Genomic DNA, 23,125 nt, shown 5'->3' on the forward strand with positions numbered 1-23,125 from the left:
TTTATAACTCCAGTCCTCTAGTACCCCCAACAGTGTTTATAACTCCAGTCCTCTAGTACCCCCAACAGTGTTTATAACTCCAGTCCTCCAGTACCCCCAACAGTGTTTATAACTCCAGTCCTCTAGTACCCCCTACAGTGTTTATAACTCCAGTCCTCTAGTACCCCCAACAGTGTTTATAACTCCAGTCCTCCAGTACCCCCAACAGTGTTTATAACTCCAGTCATCTAGTAACCCCAACAGTGTTTATAACTCCAGTCCTCTAGTACCCCCAACAGTGTTTATAACTCCAGTCCTCCAGTACCCCCAACAGTGTTTATAACTCCAGTCATCTAGTACCCCCAACAGTGTTTATAACTCCAGTCCTCCAGTACCCCCAACAGTGTTTATAACTCCAGTCATCTAGTAACCCCAACAGTGTTTATAACTCCAGTCATCTAGTACCCCCAACAGTGTTTATAACTCCAGTCCTCTAGTACCCCCAACAGTGTTTATAACTCCAGTCCTCCAGTACCCCAACAGTGTTTATAACTCCAGTCCTCTAGTACCCCCAACAGTGTTTATAACTCCAGTCCTCTAGTACCCCCAACAGTGTTTATAACTCCAGTCCTCTAGTACCCCAACAGTGTTTATAACTCCAGTCATCTAGTACCCCAACAGTGTTTATAACTACAGTCCTCTAGTACCCCCAACAGTGTTAATAACTCCAGTCCTCTAGTACCCCAACAGTGTTTATAACTCCAGTCCTCTAGTACCCCCAACAGTGTTTATAACTCCAGTCCTCTAGTACCCCAACAGTGTTTATAACTCCAGTCATCCAGTACCCCCAACAGTGTTTATAACTCCAGTCATCCAGTACCCCCAACAGTGTTTATAACTCCAGTCCTCCAGTACCCCCAACAGTGTTAATAACTCCAGTCCTCTAGTACCCCAACAGTGTTTATAACTCCAGTCATCCAGTACCCCCAACAGTGTTTATAACTCCAGTCCTCCAGTACCCCCAACAGTGTTAATAACTCCAGTCCTCTAGTACCCCAACAGTGTTTATAACTCCAGTCATCCAGTACCCCCAACAGTGTTTATAACTCCAGTCATCTAGTACCCCCAACAGTGTTTATAACTCCAGTCCTCCAGTACCCCCAACAGTGTTTATAACTCCAGTCCTCTAGTACCCCAACAGTGTTTATAACTCCAGTCATCCAGTACCCCGAACAGTGTTTATAACTCCAGTCATCTAGTACCCCAACAGTGTTTATATCTCCAGTCCTCCAGTACCCCCAACAGTGTTTATAACTCCAGTCCTCTAGTACCCCCAACAGTGTTTATAACTCCAGTCCTCCAGTACCCCCAACAGTGTTTATAACTCCAGTCCTCTAGTACCCCAACAGTGTTTATAACTCCAGTCCTCTAGTACCCCAACAGTGTTTATAACTCCAGTCCTCCAGTACCCCCAACAGTGTTTATAACTCCAGTCCTCTAGTACCCCCAACAGTGTTTATAACTCCAGTCCTCCAGTACCCCCAACAGTGTTTATAACTCCAGTCCTCTAGTACCCCAACAGTGTTTATAACTCCAGTCATCCAGTACCCCCAACAGTGTTTATAACTCCAGTCCTCCAGTACCCCCAACAGTGTTTATAACTCCAGTCATCTAGTACCCCCAACAGTGTTTATAACTCCAGTCCTCCAGTACCCCAACAGTGTTTATAACTCCAGTCCTCCAGTACCCCCAACAGTGTTTATAACTCCAGTCCTCTAGTACCCCAACAGTGTTTATAACTCCAGTCATCTAGTACCCCCAACAGTGTTTATAACTCCAGTCCTCCAGTACCCCAACAGTGTTTATAACTCCAGTCCTCCAGTACCCCCAACAGTGTTTATAACTCCAGTCATCTAGTACCCCCAACAGTGTTTATAACTCCAGTCCTCTAGTACCCCAACAGTGTTTATAACTCCAGTCCTCCAGTACCCCCAACAGTGTTTATAACTCCAGTCATCTAGTACCCCCAACAGTGTTTATAACTCCAGTCCTCCAGTACCCCCAACAGTGTTTATAACTCCAGTCCTCCAGTACCCCTAACAGTGTTTATAACTCCAGTCCTCCAGTACCCCCAACAGTGTTTATATCTCCAGTCCTCTAGTACCCCCAACAGTGTTTATAACTCTAGTCATCTAGTTGGGGGTACTAGAGGACTGGAGTTATAAACACTGTTGGGGGTACTAGAGGACTGGAGTTATAAACACTGTTGGGGGTACTGGAGGACTGGAGTTATAAACACTGTTGGGGGTACTGGAGGACTGGAGATATAAACACTGTTGGGGTACTAGAGGACTGGAGTTATAAACACTGTTGGGGGTACTAGAGGACTGGAGTTATAAACACTGTTGGGGGTACTAGAGGACTGGAGTTATAAACACTGTTGGGGGTACTGGAGGACTGGAGTTATAAACACTGTTGGGGGTACTGGAGGACTGGAGTTATAAACACTGTTGGGGGTACTAGAGGACTGGAGTTATAAACACTGTTGGGGGTACTGGAGGACTGGAGTTATAAACACTGTTGGGGGTACTGGAGGACTGGAGTTATAAACACTGTTGGGGGTACTAGAGGACTGGAGTTATAAACACTGTTGGGGGTACTAGAGGACTGGAGTTATAAACACTGTTGGGGGTACTAGAGGACTGGAGTTATAAACACTGTTGGGGGTACTGAAAGACTGGAGTTGTGAAACTGTAGTACAGAACTCCAGGTCTTTGTGTATGTGTGACTGTTTCACGTAACCTCCAGGCAGTGTTCTGTTCTCTGACACTCCCAGGCTCAAGCCCACACAGGTAAGCCCAGCCTGGGAGGAATGTAGCCGGGAGGGGGCCTAACACACTCAGAGTTTTGGAGCTTTGAGCGTTAAACACCAGGGGACGAGAGAGGGTGAGGGAGTTACCCTTACTGTTAGTTACTTACCTAAACTGGAGAGAGAGAGAGTGGGTGCAAGTTAGAGGAGGGATCAAATCTCAGGACACTCACTCGCTGGTTCTCTTTCCCGTCTCTCTCTCGCTCTGTCATTAAGACTGACAGTCAGGCGTACACACAGGCACGCACCTCGCCTCCTGGTTCAAGGGGAATAGAAGACGAGCGGAGAAGAAAGAAGGAATGAAAAAGAGGAGTTGAGTCTCTCTCCCCTGTCATTACTCTCTTAGACGTGGAACTCGGACTTCAAGGCTGGAAGAGGAGGGTTTTCCCCCCCAGACACCGGTGGATACTGACCTTACAGACGAGTGGAGAGTAAAACAAAAGGATTAAGCGATTCTCTTTTCACATTTTGTTTCTTCTTTCCTTTGGGCTTGGATTGGGCAAGGCAGCTGGAAGAGGTTTGTTTGATCAGTAATCTCTTTAACAAGGCTATAAACTCACACATTTCTCTCATTGTTTTCACTGATCTACCACTTCTGTTCAAGCCTGCAAGGTTAAGACAATAGTTATCTACTTGAATATTACAAAAGTAGTTTTATTCTATTCATTTTCTATTCCGGTGAGTCCTATTCAGGTGAGTCCTATTGAGATTGAAGTCGGCAAGAGGCACGGGGCAGCGAGCATGCAGACAGCTGTGCATTTCTAACATAGTTAAAGGATATCTCTTGACAATGTCTATGACCTGAGTGTTTTGAATTCGTGTCAGCTACTCAGGTCAAGGGTCAATAAGTAAGTTAGAGTTGGTGTCTAGCTCCTCTTAATAACATGCTAAGGATAAAGACCAAAATGTGACACAGATGAAAACAGTTATGAGAATTCAATTCTACAGATGAAATGGACTTAACAACAGAGGATGCTTCTGCTCTTGGAGAGAGTCATATAGAAGTTCAAGGCCTATACTGATACAAAATCCTTTCATGTTTTTTATTGCTATCAAACCATAGTTTGTAAGAGTTGTTGCATAACAGCATTCTTCTCTTTGCACGGTAACAACTCCTATTTAAGAGTCCTACCCCTCCCGCTCTGGTAACATAGACACAGCCAACTACATTTACAGGGTAATGACAAGGTGCATTGGGACAGTCCAGACCACGAGGGAATCTCATTCTGATTGCAGCAGAATCAAAAAGCACAGACAGACAAAAGGTCACGGACATCTCTCCACTCTGAGACAGCTGTTCCTCTTTACCTGCCTGTGCTCAGATGGATTGATGGTGTGGTAATTATCTGTTTTTCTACGGGGCTGACTGAATAGTTGAGGGTTGATTTACCTAGGTCTCCCCGGCTGTGCCCCCTGTCACTGACGTGACGACCCCTATTGATGTCATAACGGCTAGGTCCCCTCCCTCCGTTGGAATGTTCACCTGGTCGCCGGGCAGATTATTGAGCTGGGACCACTGAGCTAGCAACGACTCTCTCTTTCTTTCTGTCTTTACATCGTGAATCTATATGTTTATACGGATGTATTTCACTTGTGTTGTTTATTTGGATCCTATTAGCTGTTAGTCGCAACTTCCTGCGATCCAGATATTTAGTCATTTAGACCAACGGTGAGTTCAAGCAGAACTTTGTTTTTCCAAACTCTTAGGATTTGAACTTTCTCCATGAGAAGTCTGTCTGCACATGTTCTTCTTTGATGTGTTTTATAGTAGTTAACATACAACCTTTAGGGGTCTCATATTTCTTCTCACAGTGAAGACACCATTTGTCCTGTTTTTCTCTCTTAACTGGCTCAACCTAGTCAGTGATTAATGTGATAGGTAAACGCACCTGTACTATACTACAGTAAGTGTTTTTCCTGCTCTGCTGCCCTGCTCTGTTGTTCTGCTCTGTTGTCCTGCTCTGTTGTCCTGCTCTGCTGCCCTGCTCTGTTGTCCTGCTCTGTTGTCCTGCTCTGTAGTCCTGCTCTGTTGTCCTGCTCTGTTGTCCTGCTCTGCTGCCCTGCTCTGTTGTCCTGCTCTGTTTTGGGGATCTGAAATTCCTATTGGGTGAGCCAATGGTCAAAATATGTTTAAAAAAAAGAATAATATTAATTCTCCATAAAACCCTCTTCCTCCTCTGACTCAATGACGAGGATATCCTGTGCCACCAACTGTCAGCATCAGTGGCGGTGGGGGCCGTTTAAGATGAGGGAGGATGATTATTTTTTAAATGAAAATAGGCCTTATTTCTATTACAGCATATTAGATGACTGTCATTTATATTCCATTCACCCAGTTCAATGTAACATTGATAGGATTAGGCTACTACATGATACTCAAATTTTCCCTATACCCATTATGAGGTTGCTACAACCTAGCCTATTAATGAAAGTGTACAACGTAGGTGCGCAGATCAAGAGAATTTTGAGTAATCAAGGTGACAGACCGTGACATAGTCAATACCGCCTTGCACAGTCTTGCCTGCATCTAGCTGATCTAGGGTGTAATCATTAGTCCAACAGTTGCCAAAAAGAGTTTCTGTTAGTTTGCTTCCATTTTAAGAAATATTTTTCAACAGAATTGGTGCAATGAATACACCCCTGATCACACGTAAACACAGTTCACTTTCATAGCAGCCACATACAAACAGCTTGTTGTACATATAATTCCTTCTCGCATCTATCTACGCACTCTCCTCCTTTCACCTTTTCCCTTCCCTTGTGGACTTCAGTGCATAACACATCAGCTGTCTGTGACAAGGCGAAAAAACCTTTCCAAGCCAAACCTTCATATTATGACCGCTAACCGCTACACACAGCCTACATCGTTGTCACTTCATAGTCAGCATAGCTACTAGAACTAACATGTTAGTAAACCATGCAGTACAGTATACAGTCAGCAGCAAGCAGTTTAGCAGTTACACCGGCAGGACCTGGTGGCAATAAATGAATCAGACCAGAAGCTTACCATGACTTGGAAGAGTTCCAGTGTTGGATAGCCATAGCCAGCTAGCTAACATAGCATCCCTCTGTTTGAGTAGGCTAAACTAGCTCGCTGCATTCGATGCTAAGTAAATAAAAGTGAAAAAATATATATAACTCTTTCTTGCTTTCTTTAATTTTCAAAACTGTTCAACTATTAGTTTTCCTCTCACTTTGAGTCAACTACTCACCACATTAAAGCACTGCAGTGCTAGCTAGCTGTAGCTTATGCTTTCAGTACTAGATTCATTCTCTGATCCTTTGATTGGGTGGACAATATGTCAGTTCATGCTTCAAGAGCTCTGATAGGTTGAGGACGTCCTCCAGAAGTTGTCATAATTACTGTGTAAGTCTATGGAAGGGGGGTGAGAACCATGAGCCTCTTAGGTTTGGTATTGAAGTCAATGTACCCAGAGGAGAACAGAAGCTAGCTTTCCTCTAGCTATACCATGGTGCTACCTTACAGAGTGCTGCTGAGGGTACTGTAGAGATACATTGCAAAACAGTGTGTATTAATCAATTATTTTGTGACATGAATATATTTAGTATAGTTTTCTCTAAAAACGATAACTTTTTAAATGTTTCAATATATATTTTTTAAATGAATTTCACTGAGGAGGATGGTCCTCCCCTTCCTCCTCTGAGGAGCCTCCACTGGTCAGCATTTACTTAAAATTTTATTTGCCAAATACATTTGCATGTACGGGAATTTAACCTGGTTAAATGGTGCTGCCGAAAACAGAATATAGACAGACAAATAAACGAATATACGGACAATATGTTTTGTCGCAGAATTTACACAATCCACATACAGTATGTACACTACGAACACTGAAGCTAAACACGACAGACTACATTATAACACTATAGCTTCATTATAACGTATGAATGTAGAGATGTATGAATAAAATAAACAATTACAGGATGATGTGCGATGGGGAAATGTGAATCTGATTTATATATATATATATATAGTAAGAGCACAACATTTACATAAAAAAATTCTGTCTTGATGTCTGGAGGAACATTCCCCCAAAGTACAGCGAGCTCCAAAAGTATTGGGACAGTGTCACATTTTTAGTTGTGTTGGCGCTGTACTCCAGCACTTTGGATTCGAAATTATAAAATGACTATGAGGTTAAAGTGCAGACTGTGTCAGCTTTCATTTGAGGGTATTTCCAATCATATCGGGTAACCCGTTTGGAAATTACAGCACTTTTTGTACATAGTCCCTCCATTTAAGTGACCAAAAGTATTGGGAGAAATTCACTTATGTGTACTAAAGTAGTAAAAATGTTGTATTTGATCCCATATTCCTAGCACGTAATGATTACATCAAGTTTGGTTTGTGACTCTACATTTATTGTTAATCAGAATATAATGTTTCTCAACACTTCTACATTAATGCTACCATGGTTACAGATAATCCTGAATGAATCGTGAATAATGATGAGTGAGAAAGTTAGACGCACATAATATCATAAACCTTCCTCCCCCCAAAAATGCTAACTTCCCCTGTTATTGTAATATTGAGAGGTTAGCATGTCTTGAGGGTATGATATTTGTGCGTCTAATTTATTATTTACAATTCATTCACAGGACTATCCGTAATCCTGGTAACATCCACATGAATGTAGAAGTGTTTAAAAACATTTTCTATTCTTATTTACAATAAGTGACTCCAATATATTATTTACCATTAAAAAATAAATTTAAACACAACCAAAGCAAACAGCAAATGCATCCGACAACTTTGTAGAGTCACAAGTTTGATGTAATCATTGTGTTCAAGGAATATGGGACCAAACACTAAACTTCGGACTACTTTAATACACATATAAGTGAATATGTCTCATTACTTTCTGTTCCCTAAAATGGGGGGATTATATACAAAAAGTGCTGTTATTTCTAAACAGTTCACCCAATGTGGATGAAAATACTCTCAAATTAAAGCTGACCGTCTCATAGTCATTGTATCATTTCAAATCCAAAGTGTTGGAATACAGAGCCCCAAAAAACAAATGTCACTGTCCCAATGCTTTTGGAGCTCACTGTATCTCACAGTCACACTTCAGTGCTTTACCCATCTGCTGTCTCTGTGTTCTGTAGGAGTGTAAGGTCTGTGGGAAGGCCACAGAGAGAACAGAGCCAGGTGGTTTGGGTAACACCATAATATTTCTGTAGAGGAGTACCCAGGTGCTGAGGTCACTGGGGGGAAATTACAATGCAGGAGGCTGATAACGCAGCACAGGAGGCAATACTGGAGGCTGAAAGTAAACTCTCTTTAATTGATGAGGCTCTTTGAGTCAACTTGATGATACTTTGACCTCTCCAAGTAGAAGTTGGTCCCGTGTGGCTCAGTTGGTAGAGCATGGCGCTTGCAACGCCAGGGTTGTGGGTTCAATTCCAACGGGGGGACCAGGATGAATATGTATGAACTTTCCAATTTGTAAGTCGCTCTGGATAAGAGCGTCTGCTAAATGACTTAAATGTAAAATGTAAATGTAAGTTGCTTAAGGCGCACAGATCGAGGATCAGCTGACCTCCAACGTAGTGGAAACACAAGATTGACCATCGATCAAGGGGAAACTTTAACCTACTCCTACCTCACCTGGTCATGTGTGTATCTATCCCGTGGTGAAGGTTGAAAGGTCATGACCTGTGTATGTGTTGCAGGGGGGAGATGGGGAGATGGACGTTACATCTCTTGGTGGGGGTTGTACTTGCTGTCCTCACGGCCAGTAGCTACGCTGAAAAAGGTGAGAATCATTTTAATGAATCAATTGATTTTTACATAGTATTATTATAGTGTGGACTTGGGATATTTTAACATGTCAATAGACGCCATCTTGTTTATGTGGCTGAGTCATCTTTACTGAGAATCCAAACTGGAATTCTATGGTCATACTAAAAGGAAGAGAACAGAAAACGAATAGCTTCATGTTTCTGATGATTCTCTGTCCTGTAGTAAACCACTGTCTGGCTGCAAGGGCGAACACCTGTTCAGCATGTATCCAGTCAGGGAAGGGCTGTGCCTACTGCCCAGACGAGGTGAGAAGAAACTACTACTCAAGATGCCCTCAGGCATTGCTTTAGCAGTAAACACAAACGTGACCCGTGTGTTTGTGTTACCATACAGATGTTTGAAGGACCCCGCTGTGACCTTCTGGAGAACATCATAGACCACGGCTGTAATGGCGCGGTGACGGCCGAAGGCAGTGTGTCAATGGAGAGAGTAAGTTTTGTCATCATCACAGTAATCCTTACTGCATGGATTCATTAGTCTGCTCATCTGGTTACCACTGTAATATCATCATCGTTTGGCTGCAGTACAGTCGACATCAAGCGTCCTCCTGTTGTTACAGTCACAAGCTTTTTGCTGAGGTTGGAGCACCGGTCACTCCTAAAGTTTACCATGTTGCCATGTTATATACATGACATGACTCACACTTTCCTCCATCTCCCTCCATCCCTCCATCTCTCTCCCTCCACTCCTCTATCTCGCCCCCTCCATCCCTCTATCTCTCTCTTTCCATCCCTCTATCTCGGTCCCTCCATCCCTCTATCTCTCTCTTTCCATCCCTCTATCTCTCTCTTTCCATCCCTCTATCTCGGTCCCTCCATCCCTCTATCTCTCTCCCTCATCCCTCTATCTCTCTCCATCTCTCTCCCTCCATCCCTCCATCTCTCTCCCTCCATGCCTCCATCTCTCTCCCTCCATGCCTCCATCTCTCTCCCTCCATCCCTCCATCTCTCTCCCTCCATCTCTCTCCCTCCATCCCTCCATCTCTCTCCCTCCATCACTCCATCTCTCTCCCTCCATCCCTCCATCTCTCTCCCTCCATCCCTCCATCTCTCTCCCTCCATCCCTCCATCTCTCTCCATCTCCATCTCTCTCCCTCCATCCCTCTATCCCTCTATCTCTATCTCTCTCCCTCATCCCTCTATCTCTCTCCATCTCTCTCCCTCCATCCCTCCATCTCTCTCCCTCCATCCCTCCATCTCTCTCCCTCCATCCCTCCATCTCTCTCCCTCCATCCCTCCATCTCTCTCCCTCCATCCCTCCATCTCTCTCCCTCCATCCCTCCATCTCTCTCCCTCCATCCCTCTCCCTCCATCCCTCCATCTCTCTCCTCCATCTCTCTCGCTCCATCCCTCCATCTCTCTCCCTCCATCCCTCGATCTCTCTTTCCATCCCTCTCTCTCTCCCTCCATCCCTCCATCTCTCTCCCTCCATCCCTCTCTCTCTCCCTCCATCCCTCCATCTCTCTCCCTCCATCCCTCCATCTCTCTCCCTCCATCCCTCCATCTCTCTCCCTCCATCCCTCCATCTCTCTCCCTCCATCCCTCTATCTCTCTCCCTCCATCCCCCCATCTCTCTCCCTCCATCTCTCTACAGAACCAGAAGATTGACATGTTGATGAAGCGCTCTCAGGTGGCCCCCCAGGATATGTCCATGACTCTGCTGCCAGGGGAGGAGAGGGAGATTGAGATGGAGGTGTTTGAACCAGCGAAAGGACCTCTGGACCTCTATATTCTCATGGACTTCTCCAACTCCATGAAGGATGATTTGGACAACCTCAAAAGGATGGGTGCTGAGCTGGGTAAGTTAGAGGGGGGAACAATGAGTGGAATTGTAAAACCATTGACTTGAGTGTAGTACTGGGATAGTGTGGTTTGATGATGTGTTCTGTTCTCCGTATAGCTGACTTGGTGGGGAAGCTGTCTGATGATTACACCATCGGTTTCGGCAAATTTGTTGACAAGGTGGTGGAGCCCCAGACAGACATGAGACCGACCAAGTAAGAACTTTTTAACTATTAGAATCCTCTCCATACAGACACAGATATACCCACACAGACCCAAAAGTTAACATCACTACCGTATGAAAAGGTCGGCATTTATACACTAATCATACTCATGGTCCCTCATTCTATCTCTTCCTCTCCTCCCCTTCCCCTCTCCTCCTCTTCCTCTCCCCTGTGCTCCCCTCTCCTCTTCTTCCTCTCTCCCTCCCTTCCCTCTCCTCCTCATCCTCCCTCCTTCCCCTCTCCTCTTCTTCCTCTCCCCCGCGCTCCCCTCCTACTCCTCTCCACCGCGCTCCCCTCTCCTCCTCATCCTCCCTCCTTCCCCTCTCCTCCTCTTCCTCTCCCCCGCGCTCCCCTCTCCTCCTCCTCCTTCCCCTCTCCTCCTCTTCCTCTCCACCGCGCTCCCCTCTCCTCCTCTTCCTCTCCCCCGCCCTCCCCTCTCCTCCTCTTCCTCTCCCAACCCCCTCCCTTCCCTCCTCTTCCTCTCCAGACTGGACCAGCCGTGGCCCAACAGCGACCCTCCCTTCTCGTTCCGAAATGTGATCACTCTGACCTCTGACCTGCAGTCCTTCACCCAGAAGCTGCAGAAGGAGAGGATCTCAGGCAACCTGGATGCTCCAGAGGGGGGCTTCGACGCCATACTGCAGGCTACAGTCTGCGGGGTAGGACTATAGAGTTAGATTTACTAGAAAGGACAAGCAGCCATCTTTGGTGTACCATTTGGGATGTTTGATTATTTGAAGCTTGCTTTAGTAAAGTTAACTGTGATGCACCACTGTGTGAAATTCTTCAGAAGGCTCTATATAATTAAATTCAACTCTTACCTCCTTTCTTCTCCTCCTCCTCCTCCACCTCTCTCTCTCTCTCTCTCTCTCTCTCTCTCTCTCTCTCTCTCTCTCTCTCTCTCTCTCTCTCTCTCTCTCCCTACCCTCTCCCCCTACACGCTCTCTTTCTCTCCCCCTACAATCTCTCTTTCTCTCTCCCTACCCTCTCTCTCTTTCTCTCTCCCTACCCTCTCTCTCTCTTTCTCTCTCCTCCTACCCTCTCTCCCTCTTTCCCCCTCTCCTCACTCCCACTACCCTCTCTCCCCTCCAGGAAAAGATCGGCTGGCGTGACCATGCCACCCACCTCCTGGTCTTCTCCACCGAGTCGGCCTTCCACTACGAGGGTGACGGTGCCAACGTGCTGGCTGGCATCATGCCACGCAACGACGAGCAGTGCCACCTGGACCCCGATGGGAAATACACAGAGGACACCAGGCAGGACTACCCCTCAGTGCCCACCCTGGTCCGCCTGCTGGGCAAACACAACATCATCCCCATCTTCGCCGTCACAAACCACTCCTTCACCTACTATGAGGTAAGAACTCGGAGCTACTACTCACCTTGCTAACCTGAACCCTCCACCATACTAACCTGAACCCTCCACCTTACTAACCTGAACCCTCCACCTTACTAACCTGAACCCTCCACCTTACTAACCTGAACCCTCCACCTTACTAACCTGAACCCTCCACCTTACTAACCTGAACCCTCCACCTTACTAACCCTCCACCTTGCTAACCTGAACCCTCCACCATACTAACCTGAACCCTCCACCATACTAACCTGAACCCTCCACCTTACTAACCTGAACCCTCCACCTTACTAACCTGAACCCTCCACCATACTAACCTGAACCCTCCACCTTACTAACCTGAACCCTCCACCTTACTAACCTGAACCCTCCACCTTACTAACCTGAACCCTCCACCTTACTAACCTGAACCCTCCACCTTACTAACCTGAACCCTGCACCTTACTAACCTGAACCCTCCACCTTACTAACCTGAACCCTCCACCTTGCTAACCTGAACCCTCCACCTTACTAACCTGAACCCTCCACCTTACTAACCTGAACCCTGCATCTTACTAACCTGAACCCTGCATCTTACTAACCTGAACCCTCCGCCTTACTAACCTGAACCCTGCATCTTACTAACCTGAACCCTCCACCTTACTAACCTGAACCCTGCACCTTACTAACCTGAACCCTCCACCTTACTAACCTGAACCCTCCACCTTGCTAACCTGAACCCTCCACCTTACTAACCTGAACCCTCCACCTTACTAACCTGAACCCTGCATCTTACTAACCTGAACCCTGCATCTTACTAACCTGAACCCTCCACCTTACTAACCTGAACCCTGCATCTTACTAACCTGAACCCTCCACCATACTAACCTGAACCCTCCACCTTACTAACCTGAACCCTGCACCTTACTAACCTGAACCCTCCACCTTACTAACCTGAACCCTCCACCTTACTAACCTGAACCCTCCACCTTACTAACCTGAACCCTCCACCTTACTAACCTGAACCCTCCACCTTACTAACCTGAACCCTCCACCTTACTAACCTGAACCCTCCACCTTGCTAACCTGAACCCTCCACCTTACTAACCTGAACCCTCCACCATACTAACCTGAACCCTCCACCTTACTAACCTGAACCCTCCACCTTACTAACCTGAACCCTCCACCTTACTAACCTGAACCCTGCATCTTACTAACCTGAACCCTCCACCTTACTAACCTGAACCCTCCACCTTACTAACCTGAACCCTCCACCTTACTAACCTGAACCCTCCACCTTACTAACCCTCCACCTTACTAACCTGAACCCTCCACCTTACTAACCTGAACCCTCCACCATACTAACCTGAACCCTCCACCTTACTAACCTGAACCCTCCACCTTACTAACCTGAACCCTGCATCTTACTAACCTGAACCCTCCAACTTACTAACCTGAACCCTGCATCTTACTAACCTGAACCCTCCACCTTACTAACCTGAACCCTCCACCTTACTAACCTGAACCCTCCACCATACTAACCTGAACCCTCCACCATACTAACCTGAACCCTACACCTTACTAACCTGAACCCTCCACCTTACTAACCTGAACCCTCCACCTTACTAACCTGAACCCTGCACCTTACTAACCTGAACCCTCCACCTTACTAACCTGAACCCTCCACCTTACTAACCTGAACCCTCCACCTTACTAACCTGAACCCTCCACCTTACTAACCTGAACCCTCCACCTTACTAACCTGAACCCTGCACCTTACTAACCTGAACCCTGCATCTTACTAACCTGAACCCTCCACCTTACTAACCTGAACCCTCCACCTTACTAACCTGAACCCTCCACCTTACTAACCTGAACCCTCCACCTTACTAACCTGAACCCTCCACCTTACTAACCCTCCACCTTGCTAACCTGAACCCTCCACCTTACTAACCTGAACCCTGCACCTTACTAACCTGAACCCTCCACGTTACTAACCTGAACCCTCCACCTTACTAACCTGAACCCTCCACCTTACTAACCTGAACTCTCCACCATACTAACCTGAACCCTGCACCTTACTAACCTGAACCCTGCACCTTGCTAACCTGAACCCTCCACCTTACTAACCTGAACACTCCACCTTACTAACCTGAACCCTCCACCTTACTAACCTGAACCCTGCACCTTACTAACCTGAACCCTCCACCTTACTAACCTGAACCCTCCACCTTACTAACCTGAACCCTCCACCTTACTAACCTGAACCCTGCACCTTACTAACCTGAACCCTCCACCTTACTAACCTGAACCCTCCACCTTACTAACCTGAACCCTCCACCTTACTAACCTGAACCCTCCACCTTACTAACCCTCCACCTTACTAACCTGAACCCTGCACCTTACTAACCTGAACCCTCCACCTTACTAACCTGAACCCTCCACCTTACTAACCTGAACCCTTTCTCTAACCCTACAAACACATCATCATCCCCATTTTCACTCCTAAAGTATACTTATTCCACTGTCTGTTCTGTGAGCACTTAACCCATCTGTAGCATTGCAGATAACCCCTTCATGTTTTGTTGGTTCTCCTGTGTAGAAGCTTCATGAGTATTTCCCCATCGCTGAGCTGGGCCTGCTCCAGGAAGACTCTGCTAACATCCTCAATATCATGGAGAAAGCTTTCGAGGTAAGAATGGGCTTGTTTAAAGTTAACAGGTGTAGCGAAATGGACACATGAATTAGATTTGATTCCCCTTGATGTATCCCCTCTAAGGGCTATTGGGAAAGCCAGATGTCCTAATACTACTGTCCGTCTCCGTCCTCTCAGAATATCCGTTCTAAGATCAGCATCCGTGCTGAGGACAGACCTAAAGCTATAGAAGCTCAGGTCCTGTCTTACAGTGGCAGTGTTGCACAAGCCGGAACCTTCAAAGTCAAGCCTGGGCAAATAGTAAGAAACAATTACATGTTGCACTTACGCACACACACACACACACACACGCACTCACATACGCACGCACTCACACACACACGCACTCACACACACACGCACTCACACACACACACACACGCACTCACATACGCACGCACGTACGCACTCACACACTCACACACACACTCACATACGCACGCACGCACACACTCACACACACACTCACACACACACGCACCCTCATACACACTCACACTAACCCATTCTGTGTTTTCCAGGGGAAGTTTAAGGTGCGTGTCAAGGCCAGTGAGATGGTTGGGGAGCAACACGTGTGTAGTCTGGAGCCGGGTGACAAGAAGGGGAAGATGAGAGTCAAACCGACCACCTTCAGCACAGCTCTAAACATCAACGCTGAAGTGCTCTGTAAAACCTGCGACTGTGAGAAGGTGTGAAGATACAAACAAACACACACACAAACATAAACGCTCGACCGTGTTTAATTATCTAACACGGTCTTTCCTTCTCCATCTCTGCTTCCCTCAGAATCCATTTCCAAACGCAGTGAGGTGTACAGGCCACGGAGACCTGGTCTGTGGGAAGTGCAAGTGCAACGACGGCTGGTGAGACAAACACACCTGAAGCTACTTTGTCTCACATATAAAATAATAATCATGGATTGGATTTATAGTGTTTTTACAGTGCTCAAAGCGCTTTACATAGTAAGAAGGGAAATATATACATCAACTAGTATGGTAGACAGGTGATTAGATATATACATCAACTAGTATGGTAGACAGGTGAGGAGATATATACATCAACTAGTATGGTAGAACAGGTGAGGAGATATATACATCAACTAGTATGGTAGAACAGGTGAGGAGATATATACATCAACTAGTATGGTAGAACAGGTGAGGAGATATATACATCAACTAGTATGGTAGAACAGGTGAGGAGATATATATATCAACTAGTATGGTAGAACAGGTGAGGAGATATATACATCAACTAGTATGGTAGAACAGGTGAGGAGATATATACATCAACTAGTATGGTAGAACAGGTGAGGAGATATATACATCAACTAGTATGGTAGAACAGGTGAGGAGATATATACATCAACTAGTATGGTAGAACAGGTGAGGAGATATATACATCAACTAGTATGGTAGAACAGGTGAGGAGATATATACATCAACTAGTATGGTAGAACAGGTGAGGAGATATATACATCAACTAGTATGGTAGACAGGTGAGGAGATATATACATCAACTAGTATGGTAGAACAGGTGAGGAGATATATACATCAACTAGTATGGTAGAACAGGTGAGGAGATATATACATCAACTAGTATGGTAGAACAGGTGAGGAGATATATATATCAACTAGTATGGTAGAACAGGTGAGGAGATATATACATCAACTAGTATGGTAGACAGGTGAGGAGATATATACATCAACTAGTATGGTAGAACAGGTGAGGAGATATATACATCAACTAGTATGGTAGAACAGGTGAGGAGATATATACATCAACTAGTATGGTAGAACAGGTGAGGAGATATATATATCAACTAGTATGGTAGAACAGGTGAGGAGATATATACATCAACTAGTATGGTAGAACAGGTGAGGAGATATATACATCAACTAGTATGGTAGAACAGGTGAGGAGATATATACATCAACTAGTATGGTAGAACAGGTGAGGAGATATATACATCAACTAGTATGGTAGAACAGGTGAGGAGATATATACATCAACTAGTATGGTAGAACAGGTGAGGAGATATATACATCAACTAGTATGGTAGAACAGGTGAGGAGATATATACATCAACTAGTATGGTAGAACAGGTGAGGAGATATATACATCAACTAGTATGGTAGAACAGGTGAGGAGATATATACATCAACTAGTATGGTAGAACAGGTGAGGAGATATATATATCAACTAGTATGGTAGAACAGGTGAGGAGATATATACATCAACTAGTATGGTAGAACAGGTGAGGAGATATATACATCAACTAGTATGGTAGAACAGGTGAGGAGATATATACATCAACTAGTATGGTAGAACAGGTGAGGAGATATATACATCAACTAGTATGGTAGACAGGTGAGGAGATATATACATCAACTAGTATGGTAGAACAGGTGAGGAGATATATACATCAACTAGTATGGTAGAACAGGTGAGGAGATATATATATCAACTAGTATGGTAGAACAGGTGAGGAGATATATACATCAACTAGTATGGTAGAACAGGTGAGGAGATATATACATCAACTAGTATGGTAGAACAGGTGAGGAGATATATATATCAACTAGTATGGTAGACAGGTGAGGAGATATATACATCAACTAGTATGGTAGACAGGTGAGGAGATATATACATCAACTAGTATGGTAGAACAGGTGAGGAGATATATATATCAACTAGTATGGTAGAACAGGTGAGGAGATATATATATCAACTAGTATGGTAGACAGGTGAGGAGATATATACATCAACTAGTATGGTAGACAGGTGAGGAGATATATATATCAACTAGTATGGTAGACAGGTGAGGAGATATATATATCAACTAGTATGGTAGACAGGTGAGGAGATATATACATCAACTAGTATGGTAGACAGGTGAGGAGATATATATATCAACTAGTATGGTAGACAGGTGAGGAGATATATATATCAACTAGTATGGTAGACAGGTGAGGAGATATATACATCAACTAGTATGGTAGACAGGTGAGGAGATATATACATCAACTAGTATGGTAGACAGGTGAGGAGATATATACATCAACTAGTATGGTAGAACAGGTGAGGAGATATATACATCAACTAGTATGGTAGAACAGGTGAGGAGATATATACATCAACTAGTATGGTAGAACAGGTGAGGAGATATATACATCAACTAGTATGGTAGAACAGGTGAGGAGATATATATATCAACTAGTATGGTAGAACAGGTGAGGAGATATATACATCAACTAGTATGGTAGAACAGGTGAGGAGATATATACATCAACTAGTATGGTAGAACAGGTGAGGAGATATATATATCAACTAGTATGGTAGACAGGTGAGGAGATATATACATCAACTAGTATGGTAGACAGGTGAGGAGATATATATATCAACTAGTATGGTAGAACAGGTGAGGAGATATATATATCAACTAGTATGGTAGACAGGTGAGGAGATATATATATCAACTAGTATGGTAGACAGGTGAGGAGATATATACATCAACTAGTATGGTAGACAGGTGAGGAGATATATACATCAACTAGTATGGTAGAACAGGTGAGGAGATATATACATCAACTAGTATGGTAGAACAGGTGAGGAGATATATATATCAACTAGTATGGTAGACAGGTGAGGAGATATATATATCAACTAGTATGGTAGACAGGTGAGGAGATATATACATCAACTAGTATGGTAGACAGGTGAGGAGATATATACATCAACTAGTATGGTAGAACAGGTGAGGAGATATATACATCAACTAGTATGGTAGAACAGGTGAGGAGATATATACATCAACTAGTATGGTAGAACAGGTGAGGAGATATATACATCAACTAGTATGGTAGAACAGGTGAGGAGATATATATATCAACTAGTATGGTAAAACAGGTGAGGAGATATATACATCAACTAGTATGGTAGAACAGGTGAGGAGATATACATCAGCTAGTATGGTAGAACAGGTGAGGAGATATATACATCAACTAGTATGGTAGAACAGGTGAGGAGATATATACATCAACTAGTATGGTAGAACAGGTGAGGAGATATATATATCAACTAGTATGGTAGACAGGTGAGGAGATATATATATCAACTAGTATGGTAGACAGGTGAGGAGATATATACATCAACTAGTATGGTAGACAGGTGAGGAGATATATACATCAACTAGTATGGTAGACAGGTGAGGAGATATATACATCAACTAGTATGGTAGACAGGTGAGGAGATATATACATCAACTAGTATGGTAGAACAGGTGAGGAGATATATACATCAACTAGTATGGTAGAACAGTTGAGGAGATATATATATCAACTAGTATGGTAGAACAGGTGAGGAGATATATACATCAACTAGTATGGTAGAACAGGTGAGGAGATATATACATCAACTAGTATGGTAGACAGGTGAGGAGATATATACATCAACTAGTATGGTAGACAGGTGAGGAGATATATACATCAACTAGTATGGTAGAACAGGTGAGGAGATATATATATCAACTAGTATGGTAGACAGGTGAGGAGATATATACATCAACTAGTATGGTAGACAGGTGAGGAGATATATACATCAACTAGTATGGTAGAACAGGTGAGGAGATATATACATCAACTAGTATGGTAGAACAGGTGAGGAGATATATACATCAACTAGTATGGTAGAACAGGTGAGGAGATATATACATCAACTAGTATGGTAGAACAGGTGAGGAGATATATACATCAACTAGTATGGTAGACAGGTGAGGAGATATATATATCAACTAGTATGGTAGACAGGTGAGGAGATATATACATCAACTAGTATGGTAGAACAGGTGAGGAGATATATACATCAACTAGTATGGTAGACAGGTGAGGAGATATATACATCAACTAGTATGGTAGAACAGGTGAGGAGATATATACATCAACTAGTATGGTAGAACAGGTGAGGAGATATATACATCAACTAGTATGGTAGAACAGGTGAGGAGATATATACATCAACTAGTATGGTAGAACAGGTGAGGAGATATATACATCAACTAGTATGGTAGAACAGGTGAGGAGATATATACATCAACTAGTATGGTAGAACAGGTGAGGAGATATATATATCAACTAGTATGGTAGAACAGGTGAGGAGATATATACATCAACTAGTATGGTAGAACAGGTGAGGAGATATATACATCAACTAGTATGGTAGACAGGTGAGGAGATATATACATCAACTAGTATGGTAGAACAGGTGAGGAGATATATACATCAACTAGTATGGTAGAACAGGTGAGGAGATATATACATCAACTAGTATGGTAGACAGGTGAGGAGATATATATATCAACTAGTATGGTAGACAGGTGAGGAGATATATATTCCAATTAGGAATCAAGTATTCTTGGACAGATGACAGAACATTAGTATAAATCTTTCTCCTCAGGTTGGGTCCGTTCTGTAACTGCTCTGCCAGCGCGTCTACGGATCCGGGCACTTCCTGTCGGGGTCCTGGAGTGGAGGAGCCGTGTTCTGGCCGAGGAGATTGCCTGTGTGGAACGTGTGTTTGTTACAACACGGACCAGTACGAGGGACCCCTCTGTCAGTTTGACAAGTCCCAGTGTCAACGATACGGAGGTTTCCTCTGCAACGGTGAGTGTGGGGCTGTCGTCATTGTCTCAGACAGCAAGCTCGTCACATCGCTTTGCTTTGGAATAACGCTGTCTCTCGGAAGACAACATTGCGGCTGTCATAAGGAGTGTACAACTGTGTCATCAATACTGTTTGTGGTTCCTAAACTTCTATGTGAGTGTATGTGAAAGTGTCAAGCACTTGAAGTAGATTCTAACCATTTCTATGTCTCTCTCTCTCTCTCTCTCCATTTTAGACCGTGGTCGCTGCTTCATGGGCCAGTGTGCGTGTGCAGAGGGCTGGGAGGGACCGGCCTGTGAGTGTCCCATGAGCAACCAGACCTGTCTGGACACTAAAGGGGTGAGCACTACATAATCTCTCTCCCTCTGTTTCTCTCCCTCTCCCTCTTTTTCTCTCCCTCTCTCTCTCCACCTCTCTGTTTCTTTATCTCTCTCTCTGTGTCTCTTCCTTTCGCTCTCTCTCTCGCTCTCTCTCTCTCTCTCTCTCGCTCTCGCTCTCGCTCTCGCTCTCTCTCTCTCTCATATTCCAGATTTCTGCAATATTGTTGGTCATGACTGATCTAACCACTACCCTCCACCCCACCTCTCTCAGGGCATCTGTAACGGGCGGGGTGTGTGTAAGTGTGGTCGTTGTGAGTGCCAGGACTCTGGCCTGGCCATGACCCCCACCTGCGAGGCTAACTTTCAGGCTCAGCTGGGGATGTGTGAGGACAAGAGGAGCTGTGTCCAGTGTCAGGCCTGGAAGACCGGAGAGAAGAAGGACAGCGACAAGTGCGACCAGTGCCAGTTCAAAGTGGTCATGGTGGAAGAGCTCAGGGAAAATAAAGAGGTGATTGAGGCGTGTAGTTTCCGTGACGAGGATGATGACTGTACGTACCACTACACCGTGGACTACCCTGAGGACCAGACTGTTAAGGAACTGGAGGTCCAGGTGCTCAAGAAGAAAGGTGAGACAACGTTCATATCTTTCTGCCTTGGTTTATATGACGTCAATACCATTATGCTTTGTTACGGACGAGCTCACCGTGTGGTGACCTGCATCCTGGTTGTGATGTTGATGTTGTTGTGGTCCGTCCCCTTAGACTGTCCCCCTGCTGGCTTCCTGTGGTTGATCCCTCTCATCATGTTCCTCATGCTACTGCTGGGTCTATTGTCGCTCTGCTGTTGGAAGTACTGCGCCTGCTGCAAGGTAATGTCCAGACACAACCTTAACATGACCTTTAAAACAACCAACCGTGGCCTTTGCCATACTATGAAGGAAATAATCTCTCTATTTGCCTCTCTCATTCTCTTTCAGTCTTGTCTTGCTTTGCTGCCATGCTGTGGAAGAGGTGAGTGACTCATGCAATGTCCCTGTTAGAAAGCTTGAAATATCCTTCTGTGCCTGTTACTGTTTGTGTACCATGTTTCCAGGCCGTATTACATTGTGTGATTGAACATGTGTTCTCCTATGTGTGTCCCTGTGTCTTCAGGTCGTACGGTTGGCTTTAAGGAAAATCAGTACATGCTCCGCCAATCCATGCTCACCTCTGACCACCTAGACACGCCCCTAGTGAGGACCGGCCCACCCAAGAGCACCGACGTGGTTCGTTGGAAGATCACCGACAATGTCCACCGATCGCCCAATAATCCGCTTGCGCAGGTTCAGCCCAACCCCAAAGAGACAAGTGAGTGTAAAATGTTTCAAATTCCAGCTCTCCCATTGGTTGGAGTTATCACTAGAACTTCCTGGTTTACATTGTTATGAAAACCTGACCCTAAACCACTTCCTCTTCTCCCCCTCTTCCTCTCCTCCTCCTCCTCCCCCCACCTCTTCTTCCCCACCTCCTCTCCTCCTCTCCTCCCCACCTCCTCTCCTCCTCCTCTTGTCTTCCTCTCCTCCTCCTCCTCCTCCTCCTCCTCCTCCTCCTCCTCCTCCTCCTCCTCCTCCTCCTCCTCCTCCTCCTCCTCCTCCTCCTCCTCCTCCTCCTCCTCCTCCTCCTCCTCCTCCTCCTCCTCCTCCTCCTCTCCTCCTCCTCTCCTCCCCACCTCTCCTCCTCTCCTCCCCACCTCTCCTCCTCCTCTTGTCTTCCTCTCCTCCTCCCCACCTCCTCTTCTCCTCCTCCCCTCCTCCTCCTCCTCCTCCCCACCTCTTCCTCTCCTCCTCCTCTCCTCCACCTCCTCTTCTCCTCTTCTTCTACTCCTCCTCTCCTCCCCACCTCTTCTCCTCCTCTTCCTCTCCTCTTCTCCTCCTCTTCCTCTCCTCCACCTCCTCTTCTCCTCCCCACCTCCTCTCCTTCTCTTCCTCTCCTCCTCCTCTTCTCCTCCCCACCTCCTCTCCTTCTCTTCCTCTCCTCCCCCTCTTCTCTTCCTCTCCACCTTCTCTCCTCCTCCTCCCCACCTCCTCTTTGTCCTCCATCTATAGTCCAGTTCCCTCTGTCTCTGCGTCTGAACAGGTTGTTCACAGACAGTCTGTCTCGCTCCGACGCCAGAGACACTGAGTTGCTACGCAGGGAGGTTGATGACAACGTGAGTGTGTGTGTGAGTGTGTGAGTGAATGTGTGTGTGTGTGTGAGCAAGTTGTGTATGTATACATTACTGTATGCTCATCCTTGTGACAGTGGGTTGTGTGTGTTCTCTGTTTAGCTGAATGAAGTGTACAAGCAGGTTCCTGGCACCCAGAGAGTTCAGAACACCACATTTAGGTGAGACACTAATTTCAATCCTTTTCCTTTAATCCTTCCTGAATTTATTACAATAAAGAATTGTTTTCTGAATGTTGT

General features: G+C 45.1%; 1 protein-coding gene across 3 annotated transcripts in view; it reads left to right on the forward strand.

Moving 5' to 3' along the window:
• LOC139570013 (integrin beta-4-like) overlaps positions 1-23,125 on the forward strand; it is a 52,070-nt gene that overhangs the window by 13,311 nt on the left and 15,634 nt on the right. For 2 of the 3 annotated variants that reach the window (XM_071391448.1, XM_071391450.1), the window contains exons 1-20: positions 2,972-3,365; positions 8,546-8,628; positions 8,838-8,920; positions 9,009-9,104; positions 10,269-10,473; positions 10,575-10,671; positions 11,168-11,339; positions 11,773-12,036; positions 14,615-14,704; positions 14,846-14,968; positions 15,229-15,396; positions 15,494-15,570; positions 20,159-20,364; positions 20,600-20,703; positions 20,956-21,310; positions 21,446-21,552; positions 21,661-21,694; positions 21,836-22,030; positions 22,768-22,871; positions 22,989-23,047. In XM_071391448.1, the coding sequence (XP_071247549.1) occupies positions 8,553-8,628; positions 8,838-8,920; positions 9,009-9,104; positions 10,269-10,473; positions 10,575-10,671; positions 11,168-11,339; positions 11,773-12,036; positions 14,615-14,704; positions 14,846-14,968; positions 15,229-15,396; positions 15,494-15,570; positions 20,159-20,364; positions 20,600-20,703; positions 20,956-21,310; positions 21,446-21,552; positions 21,661-21,694; positions 21,836-22,030; positions 22,768-22,871; positions 22,989-23,047 (2,615 nt within the window). In that variant the 5' untranslated portion in view covers positions 2,972-3,365; positions 8,546-8,552. Of the gene's footprint in view, positions 1-2,971; positions 3,366-8,545; positions 8,629-8,837; positions 8,921-9,008; positions 9,105-10,268; positions 10,474-10,574; positions 10,672-11,167; positions 11,340-11,772; positions 12,037-14,614; positions 14,705-14,845; positions 14,969-15,228; positions 15,397-15,493; positions 15,571-20,158; positions 20,365-20,599; positions 20,704-20,955; positions 21,311-21,445; positions 21,553-21,660; positions 21,695-21,835; positions 22,031-22,767; positions 22,872-22,988; positions 23,048-23,125 lie in introns of those variants that run through there. The other variant, XM_071391449.1, reaches the window with a different exon arrangement.

This window comes from Salvelinus alpinus, chromosome 3 (genome assembly GCF_045679555.1).
Source record: "Salvelinus alpinus chromosome 3, SLU_Salpinus.1, whole genome shotgun sequence".
Taxonomy (NCBI): Eukaryota; Metazoa; Chordata; class Actinopteri; order Salmoniformes; family Salmonidae; genus Salvelinus; species Salvelinus alpinus.